This window comes from Danio aesculapii, chromosome 2 (genome assembly GCF_903798145.1).
Source record: "Danio aesculapii chromosome 2, fDanAes4.1, whole genome shotgun sequence".
NCBI lineage: Eukaryota > Metazoa > Chordata > Actinopteri > Cypriniformes > Danionidae > Danio > Danio aesculapii.
Genome location: NC_079436.1, coordinates 26991171 through 27012915, shown reverse-complemented (window position 1 = coordinate 27012915; position 21745 = coordinate 26991171). Strand labels below are relative to the sequence as shown.

General features: G+C 35.4%; 1 protein-coding gene across 1 annotated transcript in view; it reads right to left on the bottom strand.

Annotated features, from left to right (window-relative positions):
- Positions 1–21745, bottom strand: part of cdh7a (cadherin 7a) — a 102785-nt gene that overhangs the window by 56699 nt on the left and 24341 nt on the right. The window contains 2 exon segments of the mRNA XM_056476364.1: positions 2887–3006; positions 13923–14217. Of these exon segments, the coding sequence (XP_056332339.1) occupies positions 2887–3006; positions 13923–14217 (415 nt within the window).

Sequence of the window (21745 nt, the reverse complement as noted above, 5' to 3'; positions counted from 1 at the left end):
TAAAAAAAATTAAGTCAGCATAACAACAACAACAACAACAACAACAACAACAACAACAATAACAAATCTTTATTTCCTTTCTCTTTTTCTTGTTAGTCAACTTTTAAAAACGTCAGCTGCACTAATCTAAAATTATTTGTCAGTAATACAAAAAACATTAGGTTGAGTTAACACAAGATTATTAATGTTCTGGATTAGTTGACGACTCAGTGGCAAAACTTTTTAAGTTGTGCCAACTGAACATTTTTTGTCTGCAGAACTGGAATGCCTTAAGTTGAGTGGACAAAAAGAAAAGAATCCTTATTTCCTTTCCTTTTTTTTCATGTCCTCGACATTTTTTTCCATCGTTAATTGATAGGACAGTAGAAAGTATTGATAGGAAAGCGTGTGGAGAGAAGAGAGGGGAACGATCGGCATAGGTCCTTGAGGCAGGAATCGAACTCAGGTCGCCATGAACACCAAAGTGTCATTGGCACCGACGTGTACTTAACTTTTGAAAACATCAATTGTACTGACCTAAAATGTCTGAAGTTGAGTGAACAAAAAGATTCTTGTGGAAATTTGTACTAAGAAAGAATACATTATCAGAACAAACAAACAAAGTTCAATTAAAAAAACAGTGAATGTGAAGCATTACAGAGCATTTTTCCCTGTTTGTCCTGCCATGTTTTGATTTTTGTTTGTTATTTTGTTTCTAATTCTGTGTCTAATAAATGTATTTTCAACATTTGTCTCTGTTTTAGTAGTTTTTTTTTTTATGTTTTTTGTATTACTGACAGTTAGTGCAGTTAGATTAGTGCAGCTGATGTTTTCAAAAGATGAGCGAACAAGAAAAAGTGAAAGGAAATAAGGATTGTTTTTTTTTTTTTGTACTGGCCTAAAGTTTTTTTAAAGTGTGTCTTAAATTTCAGATGTTCAATATTCAAGTCAAGAAATTCAAACTCAAAAAAAGTTAAATAGCAAATAATTCATTCATTCATTCATTTTCTTTTCGGCTCAGTCCCTTTATTAATCCTGGGTCGTCACAGCGGAATGAACCGCCAACTTATCCAGCACGTTTTTACCCATCTCTGGGAAAATAGCAAATAATATTCAGCTTTATTAAATTACAATTGTTAATAATTCAAAGTAACACAATTCAGATTGTTTCGGCATATTTTAAGCTCCATAATATTTCAACTACACTGAACTGAACTAAACTGAACTTCAACTCTGAAAACTGGACTGACGCAGTTTCAATTTACTGGAACTTCTATGTTAAGCTGCTTTGGCACAATCTACATTGTAAAAGTGCTATATATATATATATATATATATATATATATATATATATATATATATATATATATATATATATATATATATATATATATATATATATATATATAAACATGAATTGAATTGAAAACTAAAAATCCAGGTCCCATAATGCCGTCCAAAAATGCATAACAATGAAATCACCTGTAAAGTTATTGTGTTAACACAAACTGTACATTTCAGCATGAAGATTTTTTTGTCCTTGTTGTTTGTATTTTACCCTTCATTACTTTTCATTAGCCCTTTTTAGATTAGATCAAATAAAAAAGTTACACTCAGGACCTTCAGGACAAAAATGTCTCTATTTTAACCCCTCAAAACTCCCATATTTCATCCCAGTAACATTTAAACAATAAGACATACATTTGTGGTTAACAGGCTTTAGTTTTGTTGGCTTAATTAATTGATTGGTTGGTTTTTAAATGTAAATGTATGTTATTTAGGCACTTTTTTCAGGTTTGGTCTGTAGAACAAGCTATTTAATAATTTATTTATTTTATAATTAAAGACTGCAAGCCACATCTCTGTCAGTGAAGACTTTTTCAGCAGACATTTTTGTCCTTTCTAAACTGACACACTAAACAGGTTAAACTTTTCAGCATCAGCAGTTGTCTAAGCAGAGATCAAAGCACCATCATGCAATTGAACTGTAAATAAATGCAAGGCACACGGTGTGTATTAAACACCCATGATTCACAAAATTCCACTTTTCCCCCCATTGTGGGTGTAATGATAACATCCTAGTCTCCTGTAAGAGCTGTGAAAAAAGCATCTAGATTACATTATTGATCCCTTCCCTTCAGCATTATAGGGAGACGGAATGTGCATCAATTAAAACAGGATTACCATTTAGTAATCTAAATAGCAAGGACCTTTTTCCAGATCTGTTAGGCCATATCATAATGGATCTCTCATCGGAAAAGTCAAATTCACCGAAGCCGGTGCAGGACTGTAAATCAATTTCCACTCCAAGTCACTGTTAGTTTTGGAATTATCATTGCTTTGCACATTTGCGAGCGATTAAATAGTACCCACTTCCTTTTTGTGCACCAAAAGCTATGATAAATCCCAATCAATAAGAGCTGCTATTTGCTATATCTGGCTTCATTTTCTTGCACATGTTGTGGTGGCGTCTCTAAAATTAGCCATGTACTTTAAAAGAAAAAGGAGGGGAAAAAAGTTTAATCAAGGTTTGTAATTTACCCAGTTGATTGAGTCCATATGTGGAAATGACCTCAGTTACAGCTAGAGTGCTGATTACATTAAGGATTTCATTCCCTGTAATCAGGTGGTAATGTGTGCCAGTAACTTCATCACAAGTCCTATCAACTTTTTTTCTGTTTTATAAGTGAGTCAATCAAAACAGTGGTCTCTTGACGTTTTCCTGTTTCCATTACAGGAATCTGTGACTACCGCATCATAGACTTCACTCAAGTGACAATTGAAAGAATATGATGCGTTTCTTTTTTTAAAGATATGACGCTGAAACATGAAGCAAATATTGCTGCAATCTTAATATTCTACTGACAATATACAAATAAATAAAGATCAATTTATAACTCTGCATACCTGTCTTTGGTTCCACAGAGAAGTATGGTTGTCCCTCAAGGATGCTGTACACAACTCTGGCACTGTTGCCATATGTGGGGTCATCTGCGTCAGTCGCCTTAACCTCAACCACAGATGTGCCTGGAACAAATTATCCACCCAATTTGGTCAAAATAGTAACAGCCATACACTGGAATCACAAGCACTGAGCCTCACTTGATTACAGCACTGAAATCTGATGCAGCTCATCACAGAAACATGAACAAGCTCAAAGGAAAAATGAAAAGAAACATAAGGAGCTCTGTAATCACATGAGTGTCCGTGGTTTTGTTTTAAGCAAATTAAGTTTTTGAAAGACTTAATTTATGCTCACCAAGCTTGCTTTTATTTATGAAATAGTAATAGTAGCAAAAATTATGAAATATTAAAATATTACATATTAAATTATGATTATGTAGGAAACATTATTACAAATTTTTCTTTTTGGTAATATAAACAAATGCAAATGTGAATTTTCAGTATCATTACTGCAGTATTTTTTGAGTAATTCTTTTAAAATCTGTATTTTTGTGATGTTTTATGTGATGAATAGACGGTTCAAAGGAACAACATTGATTTGAAATAGACAATTTTTTATGTAAAATGTTACCATTTGTTTTATAAAGGTCTGACCACATCCATTTTTTTTAAAGTATCTTATCATTTACAGCTTTTTTCTGGAAAATGACAATTGATTACGTCTCTTTTGTTGTGACTGAATCAGGGTTATTTTACCAGATACTGATATCTTAGCTCTTAAACATTGGTATTGTGTAAAAGAGAAATAAAAAAAGTAAACGTATTAGATAAATTACCATATAACTCCTTAAATATTACTATAAAATAAGAAAATAAACACTAAAGAAAAATGTTGAGTGCAGTGGCGGATTTAGGCATGGGCAAATTGAGACACGAAAAAAACATGCTCCAGTTAAAATCAACTGTGCCCCACTAAAAGTTTGCGGGGGTACTCACACTAGGTACAGTTGCCTTGAACTGTGCCAAATCATGATCGTCCCCTCCACCCTGACGACCTGCACTCACACTGCATTTTGCCTTCCGAACCCGAGCACGCTTACGGCAGTGGAGATTGCTTTAGTTACATCATTTTGTATTATTTTTAGTCATTTGTGATACAGTGATACACAGTCAAATATTTTGCCGAACAGATCCACAACTTTTGACGCACATAAATTACCATAAAAGTCATCGTGTGAGGGGATTGCATCTTCAATTAACTACAACAGTTTGCATTCATTGAAAAGTAAGAATGATTAATAAATCCATATGAAACAGTCCCTTTAAAGTTGCGTCTTCAGTTTCGAGGTCAGGCGAGTTTTTCATTCACACTACAAGCGTATCGTGCCAAAGCCCAACCGAACCACGCTCTGGCACACCTTTTCCATTCAGGCCAACCAACTGAACTGTGCCTGGGCCCAATTCAGAGCACTCACACTTGTCAAACGAACCGAGAAACATGCCTGGGCACGTTCGGATATCATAGTGTGAGTACACCCTGAGATATGATTTACTTGATTTACTTTACTAAATTTACTTTACGATTTATTTGCCCAGTAGAGCTCCTACACTGCTGGGTTTGTTTTACTTTAATGTGCTATACAGCATGACAATATAATTGATGACTTTGCAGCAAAAATGACAAGAAAGGTTTAGATGTAGTGAAATATTAGTACATTTTCAGTTTGTTTGTATGGTGTCTCAATTGTTTGTTTGAGACCATTACATGTGTTCCAATGGAAGTAATAAAAAGTAAACCACATAGTATCTTCTTTATTTTTGGAAGGAGGGGGGTGTATATGGGGTGATTCACCCAGGGTGCCATTTAAACTAAAACCACCACTGGTTGAATGTAAAATAATTTACCAAAATGTGTAATAATAAAAACTAATCTTGCCTCTCAAAAGCATGTGATACGCTGTCACTTCCAGAACAAGGCATCTGCTGCAGATCAATAGCATGAAGTTCATTAGAGCGTTTTGTAAGTAATTACATTTAATAAAAAGATCCACAGTGGCTTCCGCAGTGACAAAAATCTTTCATTTCCATTGTGCGCCAATTTCCCCAGAAATTATGATTACGGCGCCTTGAACACATGGGATGGAAACGCTCCTTTATCTGTAAATTATTTTCACAATTGTTTTCCACATTTCTTGCATAAATTAACAACGTTACTCAAATAGACGCATATCTTGTGCTGGCTTCTGCAGTATTTTGTATTCTTGTGCCTGTCTTGATTACAGAGTACTGAGCTGGTGTTGCCTCAGTTCTCATTAAGCCATGCATCCTTGCAAAAAGCCCAGAAGGAGCAAACAAATCTAATCTAAAGCCAAACACAAACTTTAAACACTTTATGGGGCCTTGCATTTGCTTTTCCCTTATCTTATCATGACGCTTTGTTGTTTTTGTTAATTTGCATAATGACAGAAACTGGACATTTGTAATGAAAACTGTTCAATACATCCCTTTTCATTCAGTCGCCATGTTTACAGACTGCTAGTTCAGGCAAGTGCTTCCTTTTTTTCAGGAAATAATCCATTTCAAAGCTCACAATATAGTCTGAAATCACGTTGAATTGATTTCAGACCTATCTATGGGGACCTATCTTAGGAGAATTTAGCATTTTTAGATGTAAATCTTCATCTTTATCTCTAACCTATATATTTATGACACTGGCTTTGTAAAATTGTGAGTATTGTCATGTCTTGTTTATATGTTTTTGCTACATATGTTGTGTATATATTTGGTAACAGAGACGATCCCTCCTTTTTTTAAGGGTTATTGTCAATTATTCTGTACTATTTCTTTTATGTATTTGTTTGTTAAATATCTAATAAATATTAAATAAAACAAAATATTACATAAATAGGTAGAAATATAAAATAAATGTTATTCATTCATTCATTTTTTAGTCCCTGATTTATCAGGGATTGGCCACAGCAGAATGAACCCCGAAAAAATCATATTATTAAAATATTAAAGATATTTCAAAAACTAATGATTATAGGTCCAAAATAAAATACAATTTAAAAATATAGCTAAATACAATACCAAAAGCACACATTTTACTTTAAAGATTGCAACTTTCTTATGTTTTGTGTTTTTGTCTGTATCCCTGTAATGGTGTGTAATATTGCGCTCATATAAATTATGAAAAAGTGTCACTGCAAACAATGTATTTTGTGACACCTCAAAATATATGATAGAGCATAATATGAAACAATATGCACAGCCCTACTGTAATGTGTATCATGGACAAAGTAAAATATAGTACAGTGATTTTTATAGCAAATGTCTTTCAAGCCGTTTATTACATCAATACTAAATGAGTATTGACATCTTTCAAAAAACCTGTTTGTGTCGATTCCATAATCATTTATTCCGTTGAACTAAAGCACAAAGGAAGTTTAGTGCAGCTTTGCGGCTTGCTGATATTTCCCAGATTTTATTTAAACTGTAAAACAGCTAATGGAAAGTGCCAGGCCTTCATTTGAGCACAATTTACGGGCCCGCTCCAGACTGCTGTGTTCCTCAGAAAAATGCAGATTATCATTAAATGCGTTTGCTTGTAAAAAACTAAAGCTGACATTTGGGGACAGGCCCAGATGTTGTCATATTGGTAACCGAAGCATCTGGAGGCCCAGCTGAGTGTACAAAAACGCAGCGCTATGGCAACACCACACCGCAGGGACCGAGGCCAAATGAGTGTTACTCTTTATCAGATGGTGCGATGTGATTTCATCTCATATAGGTAACCTTGTACCTCTGCAGAATCATTTTAGGCTCTTTAGATTCAACATGCTGATACATTTAAAGGCAGTTAAGAAGACTGGCGTATGGTCAGTCTTTAAATACGGATCATATCGAAACCGCTATGTGTAAAGTGATTGGAAGGGAATATAAAAGCATATGCTGTGAATTTCCATTCAGCTCCATGCTGATGTGTCTCATGCTGATGATGGAATAAGTGAGAAGTGTGTATGTTGGGTTGTGGTCCTTAAAAGCCACAGCCATAACACACTGCAACCCAAGACTGGTCAAAGAAGCTAAGCAGGGCTGAGCCTGGTCAGTAACTGGATGGGAGACCACATGGGAATAATAGGTTGCTGTTGGAAATGGTGTTAGAGAGGCCAGCAGGGAGTGCTCAACCTGTGGTCTGTGTCCTAATGCCCCAGTCCTAATGCTCCAGTATAGTGAAGGGGACACTATAATGTCAGTGAGTCTTTCGGATGAGACATTAAACTGAGGCCCGACTCTCTGCAGTCATTAAAAATCCCATGGCGCTCCTCATAAAGAGCAGGGGTGTAACTAGGGGTGTCAAAATTAATTGTTTCTTCGGTACACCGCGATGCAGATGTGGACAATTCGGTATCGGTTCAGTAATAATCATAACCGGTTATTATGTACTGACGTCATTTATCTCATATGTCGCCGTAGCTTACTATAGCGAGGGAGGCGAGCGAGAGTATTTACAGCGCTCCAACTACTTAAAACGCAGGAACTGTGCACAATTTCACTGCATGTGTGTTTGCTGGATCAGTCTTTCACTGACACTTACAGCAGAAGCCCCTATTTTACTGCAAGAAAAGTAAACTCCATTTCTCTCTCTCTCTCTCTCTTTCTCTCTCTCTCCCTCTCTCTCACTGCGACCCATTTGACCTGCTGGCATGACTTTTCCTCTCCTTTCGTCTGTTTTACTGCGATACTTCTGGTTACAGACACAAGCGCGTGCCTGCAGAGTTTTCTCCACCGTGTCAATCAGCTGTGATCGCCGCTGCCGCTTATCACTGTCACACATCTGTGAGGAGCGCAGCGCGCAAGAGTCAATCGCAGCCCTTTTTGCTGAGCATGTGACTAATCAAAGTGGTGTAGGAAAAATTGGTAGACAAGGATCAGAAAGCGAGCAGGATATTTATATTTGCTTATATTATTTGCTATAAATGCTCATGTTGTTTAAAGATATAGTTTATATAGCAGACTGTTTGTATTAAATGACAAATTTCTTTTATAAATAGTATATAAATATAAATATATTTATACATTTTAATACAAGAATTGCTGCTGTGAAGAAAATATAAAACTGTATGGAAAGCATCGTCAATGCACCATGATGCACCGAGATATCGAATTGAACTGAATCGATGGCATGATAAGCGTAACCGAACCGAACAGTGAAACCAGTGTAGGTTCACAGCTCTAGGTGTAACCCTGGTGTCCTGGCCAAATTCCCTCAATCAGCCCTTCTCCATCATGGCCTCCCAATCATCCCCATTCCCCAAATTTTCTCTATCACTGTCTCTCCACTCCACCAATAGCATTGTCCTGTGGCTGCCGTTGCATCATCCAACTGGAGGTGGAGGTGTGGAAAGATGCCCCCTCAAAATTGTGAAGCGCTTTGGTTGTATGGCCATACACATTAAATGCGCTATATAAATACACATTACATTACATTTGCTTTACATTACATTACTTTTACATGCTCGCAAACAATTTCTATGGATTTTATGGGGTTAATGTTGGGGATTTGTTGAATATAGTAACAAAATACTGACAAAACTCATTTGATGCATTGATTTTGTAATCATTAACACATTACAATAATCTACTAAACACAATTAAATGATTTAAATACTTGTTCTAAGATTCTTTTTTTAAATTAGTAATGGAGGTTTTTCTCAGCTTTTAAAACTGACAACTTGAGTAGAGATCTGACATTGTGGCAAAAGAAGTTTCTCACTCAAAGTTTCTTAAGACACTCTCTGTGGTTGTTGTTTGTTAGTTACACAGTAATGCTGCCAAACTACACTTTAATCACAATATCACACTCACAGCACTGCAGTATACCATTTTAGGAATCATTTTAGGCTCTTTAGATTCAACATGCTGATACATTTAAAGGCAGTTAAGAAGACTAGCATATGTTCAGCCTTTAAACACACATCATATTGAAACATAAAAAAGCATATGCTGTGATTTTCCATTCAGTTTCATGCTAGCATCTGGAATAAGAGAGAAGTGTGTATGTTAGATTGTGCTCTTCACACTTGCAAGCAATCTTTATAGCATTTATGGGGTTAATGTTGGTGAGTTCCTTAATACAGTAGATTAATACATGCAAACATCTATTAATAAATTGACTGCGTCCGAAATCGTATACCTCCATACTATATAGCAGTGTTTCTCAACCACGTTCCTGGCAGCCCACCAGCACTGCACATTTTGGATGTCTCCTTTGTCTGTCACACCCACTACAGCTCTTTCAGTCTCTGCTAATGAGCTGATGATCTGAATCAGGTGTGTTTGGTTAAGGAGACATGGGAAATGTGCAGAGCTGGTGGGCCTCCAGAAACGTGGTTGAGAAACACTGCTATATAGTATGGAGCGCTATGCTATACCATGACGGACTGCGAGAGAATTTATGAATAGGAGTGGAGCGACGCAACTGACATGGGAAGATCACTTGATCAAGACAAAATGGCGAATGTAGTAGGTTCCGAGTTTCATTCATACTACTCACATTCATACTGTATAGAATGTACTTTTCTAATGGTCGAGTAGTACATTTAATTAGTAGACAATTTCAGACACAGCCATTGATTTTGTACACTACATAAACCAATGAAACAATCCAAGTACTAGTTTTTAAGTGACATTTTCAAACTTTTGAAATTAACAACTAGCGTTAAGATTTGACATCATGGCAAAATAAAATTTGTTACACAAACGTTTTTAAAGGTAACATAGGATGCCCATTTTACACAAGCTCATATAAATCTTTAGGGTATTAATGAAAAATCTATAACTTACTTGGTTAAATTTCTCAACACACTTTTTTTATCTGGTCAAAAACACCTCAGCACACACAAGAAAATGTCTGAGACATTTCTTACATATCTAAATCTAACTCATCTCACTGTTGCTAATTCTGTGTAATGACACCTGTGAGCCTCTACGTCTGAACACAGAGCAGACTGAATGCCAGGATTTCTTTAATGTAGAGTGAAATGAAAAGCACCATGTTAGCCACTTTGCTTACTGTTTAGAAAAAAACAGTTGGGAGGGAGGTGGAGTCCAAAGTTTGCTCAGAGTCAGACACATGTGAAGAAGTAGCTGGTTACGTTTAAAAAACCAAAAAATTCAAACAGGTCCATTTTTGCAAATAAATAAATAAATCTGTAAATAAAATAAAAAAGTTTTTTTTTAAACAAGCAGCATGGTTTATTTTCAACTGGTCTGAGCTGTCAGACACAACACAAACCTTATATAAAAATCTACAAAATTGGTCAATTTAATCTGTTGTTACCTTTAAGACACTCTGTCGTTGATTTTTATTTTTTATTTTTTTACATGCTTGTGCTGTCTAACTGTTACTTCAAAAGTTCACACTTAGATGTTACTTGACGCTATTAGCAGGTTTGGCATGCTGTCCCGGTAGAGAATCTTGAGCTCAGAGATAATTGAGTCCAGAGCTCCTGCCTGGTCAATAAGCATATAAGGGGGTACGAGATCAGGTAGTTCTCGAGAGCTCCCCCAGATAAAAGGAGGAAAAGGGGGAGATGGGGTGGAAGGGGCGATTCTTCCAAAACGAAGATAAGGTAGTAGGGCGAAATTGGTCTATTTCTTGTAGGCTTTGATCAATCAGGGGTGCGTTTCCCAAACAACAACATAACTCACGGCTGTGCTATCATAGTATGATGCATCGTTTGGGAAAAGAACAATGTTTCCCAAAACCATAGTTTCTCAGTCGCAGATCCATTGTTACTGGTAACTACTTCTTCAGAGAAAAATCACATAATTTTTGTGCAAATTCTATTGTTTTACACGCATTTAAAAAAAATTCCAATTAGTTTTGGTAAAAACATGCACTCGTTTCCTTATTAATTAAAATATATATAACAGCACATATAGGGCCTATGTTACCAAAATTGATGAGAATATTCCCTATTCTATTCTGAAAAATAAAACCACTTAGCTAACACATATTTTAATCTCATATATATAAAACATATAAATCGTTAATGGTTGTAATTTACAGTGGGCGATTTATTAAGAAATGAAGAAAAATCCTACTTAATAATAATAATATTAATTATTATTATTTAGTTATTATTATTATTATTATTATTATTATTATTTATTTTATTTTTTTTTATTGTAAAAGTTACTTTTACAATATGACCCATTCAAACCACAGCAGAAATGTTCTAACCAACAGGCCCATGTACAGATACATTTCTAATAAATAACCTACTATAAATTAAAACCATTAACGTATGCTATATATTTAGTTGTCACAAGCTTTGGAGACATAAATTCTGCTTTTCAATAATAGGTCACCTACAGCTTTTGTCATGAGCCACGGCTGGTTCAAAATGGCATAAATGAACAAACTGAACTACGAAGGGAACACAATTGTCAATATGAAGATTGCAAAAACTGAACTGTAAAAAAATACTTGGAAAGCAAATGACACCTAAGAGAGATGACTTTAATGTTTTTTTTTTTCTTTTAAATCATTCCAAGTTTTAATGTTGGAATGTTGGAAAGGAATAGGGTATAGGGGAGATAACTGGGAATAGTACACAACCAGAAACTATGCTTCTAACTACAGCTCTTGAGGTGTAGTTGCAAGCGTACAAGTTTGCGATGCAGTTTGCGAATGTTCGCTGGAACGATGGATTTGGGAAACACCAAATCAACGAACTATGTTTGTAACGACGGATCTTGCCACCTTAGTTGGATAACGATGGTTTTCAGAAACGCACCCCTGATTGGATTATTGCTGATTACAGATGAGAGACCAGCTGCGATCAATCATATCATGTGCTCCTCTTGAAATTAATTTGTAAAACCTCACGTAAACGCAAAAGCACACCAATGGCCCATTTATGTTCTGTAGATTCAACATGCTGATACATTTATAGGCAGTTAAAAAAGACTGGCATATGGTCAGTCTTTAAACACAAATTATACCGAAACTGCTTTGTTTGGGACTGATTGGATGGGAGTATAAAAGCATATGCTATGAATTTCTATTCGGCCTCATGCTGACGTCTGGCATGAGAGAGAGGTGTCTGGGTTAGGTTGTGGTCCTCACACTTGCAAACAATCTCCTGTTTCTTAATTACCAAATTAAATTAATCATTTTCTCGTTAATCAAATCCATTCATCACCGGTTGACTGCTAATGAATTTAAATGGATCTATAAAGCAGTCATTGAGGACAAGGGTCGCTTGCATTCACAGAGGCTAATGGTTTTGTTCACGCCGTTGGACAGACAGTGGCAGCCAGCATGTTAATTGCTCTTATAAAAAAAGCATGTCAATGCTTGCGTGATTGTCAGCTACTACGCTCTGCGTGGCTGAACTGACAAACAAGTGCCCTGTACTGGGGGCGTTCATTATGTATATCACTGCTCTTAGGTGATCCTCGATATCTAAACAAATACGTGACACAATTACGAATAGGTGTCATGAAAAAGGTAAAAAAAAAAATTGGTTTTACTGATGTACCAATGGGTAAACTCTGAATGCTGAAGAGATACTGTACTCATCGTCATAAATGACTGAAGATAAATGAATTAGCCATTATTACACTATTTTGTCTAAATAATTAGAAAAATAAAGCAGTAAAAAAATATTTAAATCAATCATTTTAAAGAGCTCAAGAGCATTTAGGTTGGAACGCATTATAATGCACAGTATGAACATTGAATATTCATTATATTATTCGTGTTTTTAAAATTATTAGAAAGGGTTTACTATATATGATAATTAAAATGAGTTAGAAGCAGTTCATTTCTTTGGGTTATAACTGTTAAAACTTTACGTTATTAGCTCATGTTTAGTAGTTATTATAGATCAATTAGCCATTAGCACACAATTATTGTCTAAAATAATATTTAGAAATGCTAAATCTATAGTTTTAAATACTTTCCACGCTTGACAGCATTGTAACGTACAGTATACAATATCTATATTCATTTTAATAATGCACGAAAGATGAATTTAACATTGTTGTTTTTATCCCTTGTAAAAACATTTTGCCTAGATTATATTCATGATTAATTATATAATTTACTATACTATTTTGTCTTGATAAATTAAAAAAAACAAAAATTGTAAAATGGGTAAAGATGTGTAAGTACATTGTAAGCTTGACAATCATAATCATCATCATCATCATCATCATCATCATCATCATCATCATCATCATCATCATCATCATCATCATTATTATTATTATTATTATTATTATTATTATATTATATAAATATGTGCTGTATGCAAAAAATGGAAATTCAAATATGATTGGCAAAAGAAAAAAAATTATGCAGATTATCCAAAATAATCTAATACTAAAAAAGGGAATACAATAAATAAATAAATAAATAAATAAATAAATAAATAAATAAATAAATAAATAAATAAATAAATAAATAAAAAGATAAAAAATAAATAAATAAATAAATAAATAAAAAGATTTAAAAAAAATAAAAAAAAATAAATAAATAAATTGACTACGGCAAACAGTAGTAAATAAAGTCACATGATAAATATAAATACTCATCATATATATATATATATATATATATATATATATATATATATATATATATATATATATATATATATGTGTATCATATCATGTGTGAAAGGGAAACATCTACAAATGTATTTTCAGAGAGGATCAGTCGTCCACAAAAATCAATCATACACTGTAAAAAATGCTAGGTTCCACTCAATCAATTTGTGTTGAAACAGTAAGAAATTAAGCTAACGTATTAGTTTTTTAAATGTAAGTGAATTGGACATAAAACAATTAAGTTTGCCCCCAAAAAAACTCAAGAATTGTAATAAACAGTTTTATGCCAAACATCATTGTATGTATTTTTTTTAGAAAACCCTGACACTAGTTTTACATCTAAGAGTGTTTCCGTTGACAAAATAGCATTGTTCATAACCATTTCTGTACACTAAGAGCAAAAAAAAAGCACTTACCAACAGGAGACATTTCTGCCACTTGTGCATTATAAGGGCCATCCAGGAACTTGGGCTCATTGTCATTAATATCCTGCACTTTGATAACAAATTCCGACTCTGGTTCGACTGGGAGATTGGTGGCACGGTCTCTGGCCTGAGCTCTCAGTGTGTAGTAGGCTTGCTCTTCCCGATCGAGACGCTTCGTGGCATGTATGTCGCCTGTGTTCTCATCGATGGTGAAAATGGAAGTTGCACCTTCACCATTGAGCACATATTTTACTTTACCCTCACCTTTGTCCACATCAGAATGAAGCTACGGGGGAAAGAAGAAAGGAGAAAAGAGTCATTCAGATCTATTATCCTTGTAATGGGGATCTAGTTAGAGTAGTCAGTAATTGTGTTTACTCATGAGAAAGTACGTCTGCAGTGGTTTAAATAATAAATGGGCATAAACTATCTCCGGCAGATTTGTGTACGCCAACAAAATAAAAAGAACGAGCTGAATAAATGTCAAAACTCGCAAGTTATTCCTCCTCACACATCTCAGAAGGAATGGATGGGTGGAAAATAAAATAAAATAAAAAAATCTATCTTTCCTTGTTATACAGAATATAGCTTGAGGTGCTGTAGCTGTGAGTCACTGTACCTATCCAACAACAAAAAAATATATATATGAAAGAAATATGAACAGCAGTGATGAAATTCCATGGTGTTTGGAGGTCAGTTGCTCCATCCTGAATGTTTAGTCAGATTTATGATACAACAGTTGTTCTGTGAGAAGCCGGATAATTATATGTGGTTTGTGGTTCATATTTACCATTGTGCGTCTGCAACGCACATCTGTAATAAACCATTAAAAAACTGGCCAATTTAATTCACAGTCCAGAAATCCTCATTATGAGCCTCTTTCTCATGCTGTTACCATTTTTATGGCAACCGACTTGGTATTTCCGTCACCAGCAGTGAATGATTTTATTTACTTGTTTATTTCTTGAAAGACTTTATTTCAGCTCTCTGGGGGATTATAAGCCAAGTCCTTTATATAAATCTAACATTTCTGGTCTTCAAATCCACATTTCTCAAGAGATTTTCTTTGACTTTGGAACAATGCTTTCATGTACAGGGTCTTGCCGGTATGAAAAGGCAACTTGTTTGCTTCATTTAAGCAGCCCTGTCGTATTATAAGTCTTTATGATGTTGTTTTTCACAGATACACTGAGAATGATTGGCTGGTGTGTCAAAACTGCATGGCTTTCATGGGACACAGTGAACCCACGACTGAATTTAGGAAGCTGCCATGCAGTGCTCTTGTGGCATGACGTGCTATATTTCATCTACAACCATTATTCTAATGATTTTATATTACGCATGCAGTTTATGATCACATTTTAACCGAGTCTCTATATGAAATTGTACGTTTAATTCATTTGTCACACCGCAGGACTGCAAAAAAAGAAATAAAAAAGCTCCCATCTAGTCACATCTGGTTTAGGTTGCAGTTTACTTGCCAATAAAGCAGTGCTGCTCCACGTATGATCTCAGTTAATCAAAAATTACAATGGTTTCAGTGCAGGAACCGAGTGCGCTAATGACATTTGAGGCTAATTAATCAAACTAAATGTGTGTTTGGATGTCAGTGTTGGCAATTCTCCAAGGCCAACTCCCAGTCTGATGACTGTTGTGTGGCTCGGCTGTGCATTTCTTTTTTTTTTTTTCAGATGTTTATTCTGACCATAATTCAGCCTGATGATGACTGCAGATCATTAGATTATGTGTGCTCAGCTATATCGCACCGGCTCACAAGCTCGTCTAAAAACATTACAATAAACATATGTACAGTATATATCTTTTCATCTAAATAAAGTTGTCAAATGGTTTACCATCCTCAGAAGCAACCAAAAATTGCTGACTGACATTCATGTGGTTAAGAGTGTTGACCTCTTTGTAATTAGTCTAATTAAATGTAAACACAGGAAGCACAGTAGCTCAGTGGTTAGGACTGTCGCTTCACAGCAAGAAGGTGACTGATTTGAGTCCCAGCTGGGCAAGTTGGCATTTCTGTGTGGAATTTGCATGTTCTTCACATGTTCACGTGGGTTTCCTGGGTAAATTGGCTTAACTAAATTGGCCGTAGTGTGTGTGTGTGTGTGTGTGTGTGTGTGTGTGTGTGTGTGTGTGTGTGAATAAGTGTGTATGGGTGTTTCCCAGTTTTTTGTTGCAGCTGGAAGGGTATCTGCTGAGTAAAACATAAGCTGGAATGGTTGGCGGTTCATTCCGCTGTGGTAACCCCTGAATCATAAGGGACTAAGCCGAAGGAAAATGAATGAATGAATGAATGAATGAATAATGTAAACACAAATTTGCTAGTTGTGTTTGTGTGACGTCACGCAAAGCGGCTTCCGGGTCCAATCGCTCTATCAAACTGTATGGGGAGACTCATCAAATGGTAATAATAAAAGTTTACAAAGTGATGTAATACTTTCGAAAATCACTATCGCAATGTATATTTCCATGCCTAATATCCGATAGCCAGAAAGTGATTCATTTTTTATAGATTATTAAAATTTTGGTATTTGTGATGCAGCAAGTCCAGAAACTGTTGTGTACACCATGATTTTATATTAAATTCACTTTAAAGTGTGTAAAAAGTGGCCATGAACGGATATTTTCTCATATCAAATGAGTAGCAACTGGGACTCGGAAACAGTATTCCATACATCATGACTTAACATGACTTAACAATATAGTGTAATCTTAACAAGATTACACTATATTTAAGAATAAATAATAGACACTACCATTTAGAATTAAATTAATGTTTTATTTACCAACAATGCATAAAATGCATCAAAAGAAATGACATCAGTTACACTAAATACTATTTTAAATTAATGTATAGCTGAACTACTTTATTAGCATTTTCTACTAATAATACCAAATCTGAAGCCACAAGTCAAATATTGATAGCATGTCGATAATAGGGCATATGCACAGATACCAATAAACTTCCGGTGACTTTTTAAAAATTTGTACGATTCCTTTTACAGCATTAATATTGTAATGTAATTACAATGTAATCAGTTAAATAGACTTTAGCATTCGTTTACTTGTTCAAGTGTAAAATTAGATAAAAAGCCTTTTACACGCACGCACCATCAGGATCAGCAGTCCAGCGCAAAACTTCATTGAAAATATTGGGGTAAAATAAATGTTTATATTTTAAAGACTTAGTGCAGAAAAATGTAATTTATGCAGTGCCTCTTCTATTCTGAAGGGGGTTGCACTGGATGCGCCATTACACCGAGCACACATGACAGTTGGAATTATTGCACACCAGACGCGCACAGTCACATGTTATTTAAAATGTAACTATTCAGATGGCGCTCTGTGGCGCGGCAGAAATATGAACAGTTTCCTGAGACGTAACTGGGTCCACACCGACTTGCATCGCCTGTGAGTGCACCCTGATTGAAATCTATGTTAAGAATTCTAAAATACTTGGGGCTGCGTGGCGCAGGGCGCCACCGATTGGCGCATTCGGTGTGCGACCCCCTTCATCAGATACACTTTATAACCTATATGTTCGTTGATTTTTAAAGAAAACAGACTTTAAACACATCAATTTTGTAACGGCATACAGTTCACCGGAAGCGTTTGAACCAGGTTACTGAAAAATGAAAAGTCCTTCTGCATACTTCAGCATATACCCTACTGAAATCAACTTAAATAAATAAATAGCTTTCTGTACAGTGTAAATATAAGTTGATGCATCTCTTAAAGACAGGATGGAAAATTGTTGAGCACTTTATATTAACATTATAATATATTTATATAATATTTTAATCCTCAGGTTTTATATGAGAATTGTGTCCTTAATCAAGAGGAAAGGATTCTGAATGATCCAACTCAATTTTTGTTTCCACATTTTAAACTGCTTCCCTCTGGTAGGAGATATAAAGTCCCTAAATGTAGGTTGAACCAATATAATAAATCCTTTGTACCCATTTCAGTGGATTTAACAAGAGTTTATCTTAATGAGCATTATAATTATTGTAACTACTGTATTTTGTATTGTTTTTATTGTTTGTTTTATGGAACGTCTGCAGCAATATGGTGATGCCCATAACAAATTTCCCGTCAAGGACAATAAAGTTTACTACTACTACTACTACTACTACTACTACTACTACTACTACTACTACTAAATAAATAATAAAAATAAATAAACAAATAAATAAATAAATAAAACATACATACATACTGTACATATACACACATAATTAAAATCCTTCAATAAGACCCACTCAAAGTTGCTCTTTCAACAAGAAATCTGCAGGAAATAAAGCAACATAAATTGAGACTTAAAATGACTCTGGAGTGCCTGTGCCAAGTACTTCAATCAGTATTATCCATGTTCTTCGTGAGCTCATTGTACAGTACAGTATATGCGTTTGTGTGTGTGGTGTGAAAAACATGTAAAACCCTCTCCTATACAGTAATGAAGTGCTGGGGTTGCCACTTGACTCAGTCCTCTATCTCTCGGCCCTTGGCTCTATTTCAGTTCAGAGAAAAAGATGAAAAAGAAGCAAGAAGTGAAGAGAAGGAGAGATGGAAAGGTGCATATTAATGGGCTTCCAAGAACAAGAGGCTAAAACGGGAACAAGAGAAAGGAAGAAGCAAGCCTGAGGAAGAAAACCCACAGGAGGAAGTCTTGGGACGAGCGCTCACCTTTTCTCTGTCAACCTTTAGTAAGACCCGCCGGCAGTTTGGCCATCCCTAATGAACTATCGGGCTGAGTCATGCCATGTCTGACTCTGTAAATCAGCAGTGTGGGCTGTTGTTGACATGGATGATAGCACAACGCAACGTTTCCTTCATCTGGACCTGAACCAGTCTCACACTGCCAACGCATTCCAGCACAATAAAGAAGATAAATGAAGACTGTCATTACATCCCTGTCATCTGTCTCTGGCAAACCAGCGAGCCCAATTACGTTGCGAGATTACAAACGCTGCCTGTTTTACACACAGCTAATTTATGTTCATCTGTCTCCTTCTTGGATCCTGCAGGGGTGCCCTTAATATGGCGCTCCCTCTCTTAACCGCTCACAAATATGGAAAGATTATGTATGTGCCGAACGTGGAAGTGTCTTGCCTGCCAGCGCTCATCAATTACTTCGCTCACAATCCCACCTAATGAGTGACTTTCAAACTGAAACGAACTCCATAACACATAACACAATTGATATGGGTGCTGTTGCTGGAGTGATCAGCACTGCCAAGGCGTTCAGTCTGATTTGGTGTAATTTCTCCACAGAGATTCAGAAACTGTGACTAAAATTGCACAGCAAGATATATTACAGATGGTGCCTCCATTAATTAACTATATTTACTCAATCAAACCAGTGAACATGCCTGTTGTCTGTAAATTAAGCACTGCAAAATAAGAACATCATATACAGTAGATATGGTGGAATTAGTAGTCTTACACAGGACAATTACCGTATCACGGTATTATTTGACAATTCTCATTTGCACAAAAATATGCAATACAATAATTTTTAGCATTGATTACCAGTGCTGGGAGCAACAAAGTTACGCAATAATATTACTTTTCTAAGTAACGAGTAAAGTAAAAGACTCATTCAATTGAGTCATAACATTTGAATCGGCTGATACATGTTATGAGTGACATACTGTATATGACAAATTTTTGAGCTTTTAGAAGTTTCAAAATAAAACCCATAATACAACATCATTATACAGCATGGAAGAGCCAGGATACAATTTAAAACTACTCCGACTGGGTTTGTCTAAAAGCAAAAAGTCATTTAAAAATTATACTACTTATATAAACAGCTAATTTAACAGTTATTTCATTATAATAACTAGGTACTACCCCTAATTCTACCACTGAACTTAAACCTAACCACCCACCAAGCATGTTCTGTTTTAAAAGATGACTAATAGATGTCTAATAGATGTCTAAAAATAGTTGTCTTGGCTAAAACAAGGCTAATTTTGGGCTGTCAGTGAAAATCTAAAAGACGTTTAGGAATAGGCCAAAACTAGTCACCAAATAAACAGAAATGAATGACTACACATATAAAGTCTGTCTACTCTGACAATTTTTCTGTCAATCTGGCTATTCTTAGATGGTTATTAGATGGCAGCTCAAGTGTAGCCTTGTTTTAGCCAAGCTGTCTACGTTTAGATGTCTATTAGATGTCTATTAAGCACAAAATCATTTGCTGGGCAGTGTAGTTACCTTATAACTGTACTTTCTTCATACCATTTAACTTTTGGATTTGAAAATAAGGGACAGTAGATGTTGGCAAGCACATATTAAATAATAATGCTAAATAACTGATTAAGAAGAGGGTGGAATGTATATTTTCCACCACAAAACAGCAGTTATACTGTAGAACGACTCTGTATTTAGGCCATGCATAGCCACAAACAACAATGCTTATTATTTATCATAAAAACTATCACAGTACCATATCATAGCATTACTATATATAGACCATAACCTGCCTACCTACAGTGTTTCTAAAAAACACAACGGTTTTACACAAGACCTGTGGTAAATTATGATAAAATAACTCTGAATGGGAACAACAGACCTACTTCATGTTCATGTTTCTAGTCGTATTAGCTTCAAGTGCTGGATCAAACAACCTTCATACTTTCCGTCATTTCCTAGAGGAGAGGGTAACCTATTTTTGCAGTGATAGCATGATTAGCATTGCTCTTTGAGGATGATTGCACTCTGTTTCAGGCTGATGAACAGGGGAAACTCCCACCACATCAAGGTTAGCACAGTGACTCAGCATCTAGTTTGTTTAAAAACCATCTATAAGTTTTCCACATGGCTGCTGGTTAGCATTAGGCTACTACAATTAGCTTCCGTGCTTCATTAGCAGCACCATTCTAAAGCTTTTGGATTAAAGCCTAACTGATTAGACACATTAAAATACTATTATCTATTCTGTTTCATAACATTTTGTTGGGGAATAAATACCACAGTTTTCGGTTATTTACGTAGTATCAGATTTTCATGCAGTGTATGAATGAAAACATTTTGAGATCATTTAGTCTTTTTGAAATCTTTGTGAGTACTTCTGTGAGTGCTAGGGAAAGTTGTAGGAAGGTAATGCCTCAGGGCGGGAAGATTCTTCACTGTTTTATTCATATCTTTGTCACCTTAGATTTACCACTAAAACTTTAAGCACAAAAAAACAGCACTTCCTTTTGTCTGCCGAGAATGCATTAAAGACGCAAAGGATGTGAGCTGTTATTCTGAGACAAGCGGCAATGGCAAATGTTTTATACTATAATAGGTGTGAACAGAAACGTGCAAAGTATATATATCAGCAGTGCTACAGACAGCAACTAAATGGCTGTATTTTCCAACAAAGTTTTGTTAGAGGTCACACTGATGCTACTGGAAAGTTCTGTTGATTACAGTATGTGCAACTGTGTGTGTTGCATATGAGAAACATCAAACACTCCAAAAGCAATAGCGTATAATTACAAATGAACTGATCAAGTGACTGAAATATGACATCTAATGAAGATTATTTGCTCTTATAAACCTCATTTGTAATCTCTTTGTGAATTGAAGACGACAATTGGCACTGACATTTGTTGCATCATTAATATCAAAATTTACAATTATTCATTCATTCATTTTCTTCTCGGCTTATTCCTTTTATTAATCTGGGGTCGCCACAGCGGAATAAACCGCCAACTTATCCAGCATATGTTTTACGCAGTGGATGCCCTTCCAGCTGCAACCCATCACTGGAAAACATCCATACACACTCATTCAATTTAGCT